Below are 12,945 nucleotides of genomic sequence, written 5' to 3' on the forward strand. Positions count from 1 at the left end.
CTGTCTTCTCACATTGGGGTCACACTTGGCCTGCAGAATTGCACGCACTGTGAGGCACAGCCAGAACCAAGGCCTCCTGCGGTATATCTGTTTAGACGCTTCGAGCCACAAGTAACCGAATACCTGACCAGCAGTAGCTGTAGCAGTAAAGGTATTTTAGCAGCTCAGTGATAAAATCTAGAGACAGGCAATACTAGAGTAAATCAGTGACTTGATGAGACCACACCTCTGGGTGGTCCTTCACCTCTGCAGCTCTCTAGCGCTTCCCTTTGTGGTGACAGGGGGCCGTGGCAACCCCAGTGGCACATCTTACACCGCAGTGTCCAGGGCGGGGAGGGGCAGAGAAAGGGCCTCCCCGTCGCTGCTCTTTCAGCGGGTAGGAACGTCTTTCCCAGAGGCCTCCAGGGTCCGCCTGTTAAATATCATTGGCTGGGACTGAGTCACATGCCCACACCCGACCAATCACAGCAAAGGGGACAGACTGCCATGGCGGACGTGGTGCCGTGATTCCTGTGTGGATAGGTCCCCCTTGTCCCTGAACAAAACCGGGCTTGATAACAAGGAGAAGAGGACAATCACTATGCCGCGGGAAGGACCAGCAGAACCTCTGCCACATCACACTCCCTCTGGAACATCTGCTCATGGAAGACAGTGAGCTTAAGTCGTTTCATTTTGGCTACGTTTTCTCTTACACTTAAGTTACTATTTTGTTGATCTAGCGAGGCCAGCACATGCAGGAGAATTCACACGAGCCAGAGGCTGGTGGATGAAGCTTCCCTGTCTTAATTTTGGAGCTGATACCTCCAGGTGTCTATGTGTGGCTTTACCCCAGTCTCTGGGCATAAGGTGCTCTTGCTCTGTAATGCTTATGGCCTGACTGGATTCTAGCTCTACCCATTGACCTTGAGGCCCCGGGATCTGCCCGTTCCCCTGGAGCCAGGATCCTCCTTGCCTGGGCCTCTGGGCAGCCTCTCTGCTCCAACTCCCAGGAACCCTGTGCTCGTGCATGCACACTCATGGATTACCATGTATCACAATGTCCTGTAAAAAATGCCAGCAACCAATGGCTACCAGATAAATACATTTGGTTCTTCAGCAATCATAGGAGCAAATTAACGTCTTTGCTGGTTTTTTAATTCATGCATAGTAAAGAAAGTCACCAATTCCTGACTTCGTGGGAGGGAACCTGGTGCAGGTCAGCTGGAGTGTTGTGTATGACCTACTGGTAGATATGTTGGGCCTCTTTGATTCTCCCAGCCCAGACCCAAATCGGCTGGAACACTGGCTTCATTAAATCCTTGATTCTGTGCATGTAGAGCTCATGCCCTGAGATAAATAGTGGCCTCGTTTGGCCTGCTCTGGCAGGAACAGGTTGAATCTGTCATGGACAGTGGTGTCTTTACACAGGGTTGGCACACATGAATCCTGCTTGCTAACTTTGTAATGGAAGGCTTCCTCCTCTTCTCAAAAGCCACGTAGGAGATGTAGTCCTAATGTGTCTCTTTTGTTCATGTTCATGGCACCCCCGTGGATGGATGTTGGGATATCCTCGTTTTAAAGAGAATTGGAGGGCTTGTTCAAAGTCATAAAGCTTGGAACAAAAAGCCAAGCATTTTCCATTCCAGGTACAAGCACAGGCAGCCTCAGTTCAAGGCCAGAAGAAGTGCCCCACGGGCTTCACTGTTTGAGTGTCCTTGTACGCATGAGAGATGTTGGCCTGTGCGTGAGCTTCGGTGGGGACGTGGGCAGGGCCTGAGCTGCCTGTCCTGCTAATGGCTTCTGAAGCAGTAACTGAGGGAAGAAACAAGGTTTGTCTGTTAAAGACTCCTAGAGACTGCAGTCGGTCCTGTGAACTGCCCAGCATTTAGGCCTCATCTCTGGCCAACACAAAAGTGATTATGCATACCATTAAATATATGTTGGATGAACTTGGTTAAAATTTTTAATTAATTACCACCCCAAACCTGGCTCAGGTTTGATCTGACTTCATAGATCACTGCACAGATTTGCAGTTTTCTGCTCATGACCATCTCATTCTGCTTATAACTCAATAAAGAAGGGAAGATGGGCTGCTTGGCTTATAATTTCTGGAGGAAATTATATTACCTGAGATGGGAAAGGATTGCTCTGGACCTGGTTATGTTGTGCCCAGTGAAATTCTCAAGTGAACACGTATCTTTTAGCAGTAAGGCTTGCCCGCATCTCCCCTCCTGTGGTTCACTGGGCCTCCACTGGCCTGACCTGCCTTCATGGAGGGCCCAGCCAGCTCCTCCTCTTTATAGGTATTTCGGGAGCTCCCTGTCTCATCCTGATGCCTGGGGGAACTTGACAGCAGTAGCAACTTGTTTTCTTTTTTAGTGAATGAATGAACAGGCAAGGTAAACAAGGTTGCCTTCTTTGGTAGAATTTTTGCATTTGATTTTTAAGGCTGGTCCTCAAGTTCAATGCAAGGGGACTTGGGGTAGAATAGAAAGCAGTTTGATGGAGCAGACACAGGGAGGGGTTGGGAGGTCAGTGATGAGGCTGGTGAAACAGGTCATGACCAGGTTATAAGGGCCTATGGATGTCACGCTAAGGAGTTCCAACATATCCAGAATGTGGGGGGTCGGCAGGGGATTAAGCATGTTAAAAGGTCCCTTGGGCAACTGAGCCGAAGATGGATCAGAGGTGAGACTGGAGACAGGAGACCAGGTTAAGAGTGCACTCAGGTCCAACTGAGAAATAATGAGCCCCAATCCAAGACAGCGACTGTGGAATTTGAGAGAGGGCTGGATCGTAAAGATGTTACAGAGGTAGAACTGACAGGCTGTCAAGACCAGGGAGGGGAAGAGCCCACATTGCTGCCAGTTCTGTGGTTTGGGCCCTAGAAGGGCCCTGGTGCCATCCCCTGCCATCATTATGTACAGTTCTGCATTTTGCTGACAAATAGGGAGGCCCCTAGGGCTGTAGAGGGTGTGGGACTGCTTTCCCAACACGAACTGTGGCTCTCGCCCCTTGCTGGACTGGAGCGGGACCCTGGTTATGCACCCTGGACAAGGCATGGGGACGGAGACGCAGAGAGGACAGAGGCGTCAGATGATGCCTTTGAGGGGCAATCAGGAATCAGGATCCTGGACGGGGCCCAGCCAAGGCAGCAGACACGATTCACGGGGTGAGAACAATATTCGAGTCCGGAAGAGAGCTGACACCCCACATGGAGGGACAGGAGTCTGCATGGGGTAAAATAAAGCAAACTGGAGACTAGGAAGAATTGGTTGTTGGAAGCACGGGGGAAGGGGGTGGGTGGGAGGGTGGACAAAGCTGGGGCTCTGCTATTCTGGTTTGAGGGATGTTTCCTCCTCAGTTGCTTCTTCCTGCTTCAGCCTAGACCGTGCCCTGAAGTGCCCGGTGCTCCCTGGCTCTCATTTTGATCTACTTTTCACTTGTACCTTGTCCCCCAATGAATGAGGTGAATATTACTTATTTGCCTTCCACTCTGCCTTAGAACCCCTGGGATCCCTGCCCTTAGGGATTTACAGCCTGCTAGGCTAGAAAAGTGTGGGGACTCAACCATATAGACAGAGTGTCACCTTGAAGAGGTCAGAGGAGGGAACACTGACTTCCAGGTGGGCTACCAGGAGGAACTCTGTGGGAGGGTTGGTCTGGAAGAGATTCTAGCTCTAGGAAGTGGCAATAAACAGAGATCTCAGAAGCAGAAAGACTCAGAAGACACGTCAGAGCATGGCAGGTGGTCCCAGCTTGGTGAGGAGATGGAGCACACGTAGGGAACAGAGAGGGCAGTCAGGAGACAATTAGGAGACGTAGAATGAGGCCAGAATCTCCAGAGTTCTGACGCCAGATGATGGGCATGACCTAGCACATAAATGCCAATGGAGAACAAGTTACCGAAGACTTTATCACTGGCTTGGCATAAAGGCCCAGGTGTTATACAGTGCTTGGTGCATAGTAAACACTCAATAGTCGATCACATTCATCTGAGTGATTGAACCCAAACTTTAGAACTAGTTAATCTGCTCAGCATATTTAGAAAAGATTGGATTGAGGCCAAATTGGTGGTGGGGAGGTGATTCCAGAGTTTCTCTCACCAAGTGTGGACGCCCACACTGGGGGCAGGGGTGGGACTGTCCAGTCCACATCAACTGCCCCGCTCTGGGAATAGCATTGTACACTGGTGTGAGCCCCAGTGACCATGTCTGTACCACAGGACCCCATCCAGGCTGGGACCGTGACACTGCCCTGTCCCCTGTCCACCCTGAGATCTCATGTTCAGCTCTTCCTTTATTCTGTGTGATGGCCTTGTGGCCTTCTGATCATTCCATGCTCCTTCACTGCTTTGCCTTTGGTGGGGAGGGGAACTAAGATAACCAGAGCTTCCTTCTCTTGTTTGCATTTTCCCTAATTGATACAAGAAAGTAATGAAATCCTATAGTAGGGCAGGTCTCGGTCGTGATGGAAGGTGACCTTATGCAGACAACATTGGACACACTCGGAGGCTAGTTGTATTGAGGGGACATGAGGAAGGATGGGGAGGTGTCATAGCTAACTGTCAGGTTTTGATCATGGGTGACTGGAAACACAGATAAGGGGTACAGGCAGCCAGAAGCAGGTATGGGAGGTGATGAATTCTGTTTTGGACACACGGAAAAGTTAGAGGTTCTGGAGAACGTCTTATGGGCCAGGCACTATTCTGAGTACCCTACATGGTCAACAGCAATTATCTTCATGACAACCTGAGGAGGTATGTGTAATTATCTCCATTTTCTGTATGGGTCACTGAGGCTCAGAATGGTTAATTAACTGATAACTGCAGGGCTATTCACCAACTATTTCTGGCTCTCTAACTTTGGGACACAGAGTCAGATTGTATTTTCTAACTTGTTGAACTTGCGTGCTGTTGTTGGAAGTGACATGTGCCCATTTGAGGCCAAGTGACCTTCCAGAGCCGCCTTTTTCTCTGCTAGAGTGATTGACTATATTCCAGGTAGTGACTCCTCCATCGACTTGAGTCCTGGATTGAGGGACAAAGATGAGGCAGGACAGAGCCCCCAGTGGGCATGGACTGGGCATGTACAGGAACATGAAATACACCTTCATTGGTTTAAGCTACTGAGATTTGGGGGTTGTTTGTTAATGCGCCTCACCTGGCCTCTGCTGACGGATACACTCAAGGTCATGCCATTAGGAAGTGCTTGTTGGTTTTGAATCCACGTCTATCTGGCTTGTTATCAAGCCAGTGTGTGGCCACCCATGGACCTGTAGGGGCGCATAAGCAAGATCAGGACTAGAACAATAGATTTGGGTGTCGTCTCTACTCATGGGTTAGGGGGTGGAGAGGAAGAGATGTGTTAGTCTGTGGACTTTGGCATAAGGCTCATCTCTCTCCCTCATGTTCTTTCTATCCCGAGGGTTTGTGGCTGGCTTCACATGCCTGCTAAGTAGGACATCACTGCTGCCTGCCGGGTCTGGTGGTTCAGAGACGTTGGCTTGAGTTCGTCAACAGCTGCACACTTATAACATCACTAAAAACTTCATAAACTCTGAAGCCTGGAAATAGCCCAAGTGGTTTGAGGTTTTGCTCACTTGTAAACGTTTGAGTATTGTGTCCACAAATTGCAAATTGAATAACTCAATTTTGAGGCACAGCTGTTATTTGGAAAAGACCCATCTAGGAGTGCAAACTCCTTGCAGAATGATTGTGCTTCATTTTTGTCAAGTATCAGAAGACCATTAAACTGCCAAGCCATATGGCAAATGCCCACTCGAAGCAGAGTGCAACAGCACACCATAATGAATCTGTCTTGGGGGTAAGGAGATAGGACAGAGTCTGGCTTTTGTGATCTACAGAAAAGCAGATTCATTGCTGCACATTTCAGCCTTCTAGAGTCCTAAGTAAGGATTTTTCCTCCCATGAAAAATTCATAGAAAAAAATTAAGTGATGGTAAAATTTTTTTTTCTTAGATGTATTTTCCCTTTCAAACAATATCTGTTTGAGTTTCTGGATATAAATTAGGTTTAACTGGAGCAATAGGAACTTCTAAAAGTTTATACACTTTTCATTCCTTTAGATCCAAATTCAATAAACATTCATTAGGTATCAGTTTGAATTAGGTTTAGCTGCATATAACAGAAAATAGAAAATAATAGTGGCTTAGGAGGTTATTTCTCTACCCAGTAAAAAAAAAAAAAACCCTGGAGGTCGGCAGTCCAGGTCCTGAGGGTCCTGACTTTCTCTTGGCTTATTCTCTGCCAGACCTAGAGTTGATCCTTATCCTCAGGGTCCAATCTAGCTGCCACACCCCAGCCATCACATTCTAGACAGGAGGAGGGGAAAAGAGGAGAAAGGCATGCTTTTCCCTTTTAAAAAGAGTTACTAACACATATATATGGAATTTAAGAAGAAAAAAATGTCATGAAGAACCTAGGGGTAAAACAGGAATAAAGACACAGACCTACTTGAGAATGGACTTGAGCATATGGGGAGGGGGAAGGGTAAGCTGTGACAAAGCGAGAGAGAGGCATGGACATATATACACTACCAAACGTAAAATAGAGAGCTAGTGGGAAGCAGCCGCATAGCACAGGGAGATCAGCTCGGTGCTTTGTGACCGCCTGGAGGGGTGGGATGGGGAGGGTGGGAGGGAGGGAGACGCAAGAGGGAAGGGATATGGGAACAGATGTATATGTATGACTGATTCGCTCTGTTATAAAGCAGAAACTAACACACCATTGTGAAGCAATTATACTCCAATAAAGTTGTAAAAAAAACCAAAAGAGTTACTGGAAGTCCCACCCAACACTTCTATTCATAGATCACTGGCCAGGCCTTAGTCACGGGGCTTCACCCTGCTGAACAGGAGACTGGAAATGTAGCAGCATGCCCAGCCAGGAGAGTGGAATGCTGGGAGCTCACCAGCAGACTCTGCCCTACCTGATGTCCTCGATATCCGTTCTTCCTGAAAGATTGGGAGGAAGGGGCCAGATTTCCTTTATCCCTGTACCTCCAAGGCACTAGCACAATAGCTGGCATGTGATCTGCTACTCTGCAGTCCTCAGAGCAGACCCCAGGCACCTCTTCTCACCTTCCACCTCCTCTTATATCTTCTTTGTTTAAAGTTGGCAAGTTGGGCTTCCCTGGTGGCGCAGTGGTTGAGAGTCCGCCTGCCAATGCAGGGGACACGGGTTCGTGCCCCGGTCTGGGAAGATCCCACATGCTGCAGAGCGGCTGGGCCCATGAGCCATGGCCACTGAGCCTGCGCGTCCGGAGCCTGTGCTCCGCAGTGGGAGAGGCCACAACAGTGAGAGGCCCGCGTACCACAAAAAAAAAAAAAAAAAAAAAAAAAAAAAAAAAAAAAAAAGATGTTATTCTAAAGTTGGCAAGTTGGTTGCGATTTGGGGCATGTTTCTTCTTCATTTTCAGATGTTTTTCCTACCTGAATGACATTAAACTATTCATTCCTCTGTTTCTCAATATCAACTCTTAACTCAATTCCAGGGATAAGTGATGCTTTGAGTTGATTGTTATGGTTGGAGCTAGACAGAAACCACAGCAGTGGTATGTGGGAGTGGCCTTTTTTGGGAGCATTCTTCTCTGGTGACAACTCAAGCTGGTCTGACTGAGCTGCTGCTTGCCAGGCGGGGGATGCTGACATGTTCCTAAAGCCTGCCAGGTTTTGATCAGTGGGTGACTACAAAATGGTAGGCTCTTTTTCAAACAAGGTGAATAGGTATGTGGAAGCAGATGTGGGGATAACGAATTCTGTTTTCAGTATAATGAAAGAGGAAGGAGCTAATATTTCTGGAGAACCCCCTATGAGCCAGGTACTGTGCTAAGCAGATCAACTCTGATAACCCTCAAGACAGCCCTCGAAGGTATGTGTAATCATCTCCATTTTCCGTGTGACTGAGGCTCGGAGAAGTTGGTTATACTCTACCAGAACACAAGCACCAACCCTTCCCTTCCAGGCGCGTTGAAAGAATCAGCGCCAATGTGTATAAGGTTTTCTGCCCAGTGCCTAGCCTGTCACTCAGTAAACCCAGTGGCTGTTACTCACTTCCTCCCTCCTATGACAGTCGAAATCAGTCCCAACTCCTGAGTGTGGGATTGCAAGAGAGCTCGTTCCATTCCTTGGGCTCCTCCAAATCTTTTGAAAGTTCTCAGAACTGAAGAGCCAGGCTGCCTGCTTTCCTGCGACTCTCATAATTAGGATGAGTGCTTAATTGGCATGTTTGTTTCCTCCAAGGGGTGGCTGGCAGAGGATCCTCACACGACAGAGGAGGCTGGCTCTGCTTTTGTTCTTAGCAGCACCGTGTGCCCATAGCAACAGCAAATGAATCCGGCAAAGTTGAAAAGAAAAAGTGCCCGGAGTTTACATGAAGGTTGATTGCCCCGGAGAAGTTGCTACTCTTGTGCAGATGGAAGTGATCTCCCCGGGTCCTGAGAAATGTGCTCGGCAACCCCACAAATCCAAACCGTGCCTCTTGTTTTCTTTAAGACAAGGAGTCCGGTCAAGAGGTCTATGTAATGAAAGATGTTTGTAGAATCCATTTCCATTCTGCCCAAATCCATCTGCTTTATGTCTATAATAAACGGATAGTTTTCGGCCACTTTCCCGGGCCAGGTTCCGTTAGAGACACTCACCCCAGGGAAAGGTAAACCGCCTCCCAACTGATGAGCATTAGCTCATTATGTCCGCAGTGATGGCACTTAACCTTCCCAGCTCGCCTTTCCTTTCTGTGTCTCTGCAACGGCCTGTGACAAATGGGCCGAGGGGCACACACTTAGAATTTAGTACGTGTGGGGCACTGGCCAGCATCACATTACCCGGTGACTGAGGAGAAATGTAGGCAGCAGGAAAGGCCATCCTATGGGAAGCTGGGGACTGCCTGACCTTTGCCAGGCAGAGGGGTCCCGGGGGTAGCCATCCTGGGGCTTGCTTCCTGACACACCGTCCTGGGAACACTCGAGAGCTCTTAAAATCCTTCAGAGGTTCCTCATTGCCTATAGGATGAAATCTAGACTCCCCCTTGGGGGACTGCATGATCCTTGCAGCCTCTGCATCCCCGTCCTGGGCCACCCACTCATCGGCTTACACCACACACAGCCACATCTACGTGCTGTTAGTCCATCGCCCACCTTAAGTGGTGGTTTCTGAACCTTTGCAATGCTGGTCCCTGTGCCCGACACACCTTTCCATATGCTCCTTATCAGCTCAATCCCTGTGCCCTATCCTGCCCCAGGCTGAAGGTCACTTCAGAGCGCCTGCCCCAAATAGGTGAGTGTATGAGTTCCTTATGGCTGCTGTAACAAATCGCCACAAAGTATTGGCTTAAAATGACACAGTTTTATTTTCTTATGATTCTGGAGGTCAGGAGTCTGAAATCAAGGTGTCAACAGGGCTGCCCTCCTTCTGGAGGCTCTAGGGGCGAATCTGTTTCCTTGCTGATTCCTCCCGCCCTGCTGGGTCCTGGCCCTCCCTCCATCTTCAAAGCCGGCAGCAGAGCATCTTCCTGCCTTCTGATCGCTGCTTTGGCCCTTATGTCTTCCTCTAGTGACCCTCCTGCTCACTCTTATTAGTACCCTAATCATGTTAAAACTGGCCCACCCGGATAATCCAGGATAACCTCTGCATTTCTGATCCTTAATTTAATCGCACCTTCAAAGTCCCTTCACCTGGCAGAGCCACAGCTGATGACCTCCAGGGTGTAGGAATGACCTTGGTGTCAGTGTGGAGGAGGCTGGTATATCCCTATTGATGGGCTCCTGGCATCAAAGATGGCACAGCAAGGCAGGAATATGTTGTTTGCTTTCAGTCTGAGTTGGGTGGAGTGGGGTCTTGGGGAGGGGCCTTAGGTGCCCCTGGGAAGCTGGAAAGGTCAGTTTATATCCCCAGAAGGCCCAATCCATTGACTGCTTGGAACAGAAACAAAGAGAGGAGGTCCCCATCTGAAAAGGAGGATGCTTGGTCAGGGAGACTCCCTCATTCTCTCCTTTGTGCCACACGCATTCCTGAGTACCTGTGTGCCAGGCACCCTGCAGGAGTTGAGGGACCTAGATGAATAAGAGACCTCCCTGGAGGAGTTCACCTTCTACTTGGGGGAAGAGAGACGCGGAAACAAGGCAGTGGCAGGTCTGTGGTCCATGAAAGAAGAAAGTGATAAAGTAACAGGTACAGTTAGCATGATGGGGGTGTGGGGAGGCATTGGCCTCCAAGGAGAACACCTTGAAGGCAGGGGCAAGGAGGGCATTCGTTTCAGGTGGTCGGAAGAGCATTTACACCAGCAGGAGAAAGGAGCTGCGTGTTGTATTTGAGGAACTGGATGAAATGCTATCGGGATGACTGTGAAGTGGGAGGCGGTAAACTGGGGAGGGGGCGGGGTCCGGAGGTGGAATCTGTTTGCCTTGCCTCCAGTTTAATGATACATTCCAAGAAGACCCTATGCCACCTTCTCAACTTGTTAAATCCCTCAGCTGAAATTGCTGTTCACTCGGTGGACCTCTATTAAATGCTTACTGGTGAGAAGCCTTTCCCAGTAGCACAAGTCCCTCACGCTTGCTTCATCTCGCTAGATACTATGACATGATAGGGCAGATGAGTCACTTTTATGGCATGCATCCGACCTTTGAGACGCGCTCAAATCGGAGCCTGGTGTATTCTCTGCTGAACCCCCAGAGGGAGTCCATTTCAGCCCTATCATTGTATTTCTCTGGGTTTGGGCTTGGGAGGGTGTTTAGTTGAAGCACGTTGGCGTAAACAGATGACGCAGGAGCACTGACCTCGTTCCTGAGCCTGGGAATGTGCACCCACTGCGACCTGCAGCCTGAGGTGCGGCTCAGACAGAGTCAGTCACTGTCAGAGCAGCGTGGCTCAGTGTGACCACGCAAGGAAAGAAAAGACAGACACACACTTCCTATATATCATTTGTTCTCCTTCCCATCGTTGCACTGCATTGCATTGATACCACCATTCAAACTAATGTTCTAATTTAGAGTTTTGGGGAACTTTGGAGAAAATGGATCAAAACCCAGGTTACCTGAGATGCTGCAGTTCCATGTTTGAAGGGCTCTAAAAAAAAAATGATATTTTGTCAGATCGAAGTAGAATTTTGAAAGGCTTCCTAACAGTTGTAGAAAACAGCCAGCCTCTTCAGATACACTCATTTCAAGGCTGCTCTTGTGAGTAGCTCAGCACACACTGCAAATACTATCTCATTAAAGATCCGCCCTCCCCAGGAAGAAGCCAGGGCCAGCAGCTGGCATGCAGTCTGCTTTCTTCTCACGCAGCAGGGGGTGTCCCTGCTGCGTCAAAGTGGGAAGAAACCACAGCCCACCTATGTTGAGAGTTTTTTATCCTCACACCACCATAGCTCAGAACGCTGCCAGAACAACTTCTCTATGTACCCAAGGAGGTGCTTAAGCCTTCCCAGTACCAGGAGGCAGGTCCACTCCCAGCTGGCCGGTGCCCTTTCAGTCTCCACCCAGCCCTCCTCTGGGCCCACCCTCTTGTCTCCTTACTCTGTAGCTTTCAGCACCTGGGTGAGGTTAAAGTAAAGCAGAAAACAGCCTGGGCTCCAGGGCAGGTTGGCTGATAGGGCTCTCCTGCCACTGAGGCACTGCCTCCTGGAATATTCATGAAGGGCTTCACTGGAGTTAGGCCTTGGTTTGACTCCTAGTTCTACCTCTTACTGGCTGTGTGACCTAGGGCAAGTGATAGTCCCTCTCTGAGCCTCAGTTTCCTCATATGCAAGATGAGGATAATATTACTTACACTGATAGGGTTGTTGTGAGGATAAATGAACTATGTATGGAGAGTGTCTGGGCCTGACCCTCTCAAAAAATGCTTGGGCCCCAGATAAAGACAATGAGTGAAATCAGAAAAGACCTGTAGATTAGATTATAGTCCTGGAGCAATGTTAATTTTCTGATTTTAATCGTTCTGCAGTTATATAAGAAAATGTCTTTGCTCTTAGAAAACACATACTGAAGTATTTAAAGAGGTGTTATGTCTCCAACTTATTCTCAAACATTTCAGAAAAAAATTATAGGTATTTACAGATATGTGTGTATATATGGAGAGGGAGAATGAATGTAGCAAATGTGGTAAAATGTTAACATTTTGGGGGACTCTGTGTAAAGGGTATATAGGAATTCTTTGTACAAATTTTGCAACTTTTTTTGTAAGTCTGAAATTATTTTAAAATAAGTTTTTAAAAAGTTCCAGTCTGCTCTGAGGCCTGTGACTTCTATTTGGACTATCAGAGATGACATTTGGGGCATCTCACATATGCCTTTTGACCCTAAGGTGATCCATCAGAGCACAGGGAGGATGTAGAGGTTATGGGCAAACCATGGTCTTTGGGTCAGGCTGCCTGGCTTCCAGTCCTGGCCTCGCAGCTTCTAAGGTCCCTGAGCTGTATAAGTAACTACTCAGGATTCAGTTGAAAGCACTTGGTACGATAAGAGCGGTACCTTGGTGTGCTGCTTGGCACAGGGCCTGGCCCATGGTGAACCTCCTGTACATGTTGTTATTGTTATTCTTGCCCCCTCAGTCATCCTACAAGTGAGAAGTAATGGCCTGGGTGTGGCTTAGAGACACTAATCTTGACCCTTGTCTTGGTGCCCGCTCCCTGACGTGAGTTTTTGTCCCAATGAAGGCAGGGTGGCTGCGGCGGCGAGTGTGAATGTGCCTGACAAGATGAAGAGCCGAATCCCCGTGGTGCTCCTGGCCTGTGGCTCCTTCAACCCCATCACCAACATGCACCTGCGCTTGTTTGAGGTGGCCAGAGACCACCTTCACCAGACAGGTCAGTCACAGGGCCCAGGCCCAATGGAAGAACTGGTGGGTTGGGCCTCTTGGGGCTTTGCTGGCTGCTGTCATCATCCCCATTATGAAAACTGTTCAGTTTATTCATTCACAGCATAACTGGTGACATACATTTCCTCCATC

At 48.7% G+C, this 12,945-nt stretch overlaps 1 protein-coding gene across 2 annotated transcripts in view; it reads left to right on the forward strand.

Annotated features, from left to right (window-relative positions):
- NMNAT3 (nicotinamide nucleotide adenylyltransferase 3) overlaps positions 1–12,945 on the forward strand; it is a 115,761-nt gene that overhangs the window by 39,697 nt on the left and 63,119 nt on the right. Inside the window, exon 2 of one of the 2 annotated variants that reach the window (XM_060100227.1) lies at positions 12,653–12,802. In XM_060100227.1, the coding sequence (XP_059956210.1) occupies positions 12,694–12,802 (109 nt within the window). In that variant the 5' untranslated portion in view covers positions 12,653–12,693. The remainder of the gene's footprint in view (positions 1–12,652; positions 12,803–12,945) is intronic. The other variant, XM_060100228.1, reaches the window with a different exon arrangement.

Source organism: Mesoplodon densirostris, chromosome 5 (genome assembly GCF_025265405.1).
Source record: "Mesoplodon densirostris isolate mMesDen1 chromosome 5, mMesDen1 primary haplotype, whole genome shotgun sequence".
Lineage (NCBI taxonomy): Eukaryota > Metazoa > Chordata > Mammalia > Artiodactyla > Ziphiidae > Mesoplodon > Mesoplodon densirostris.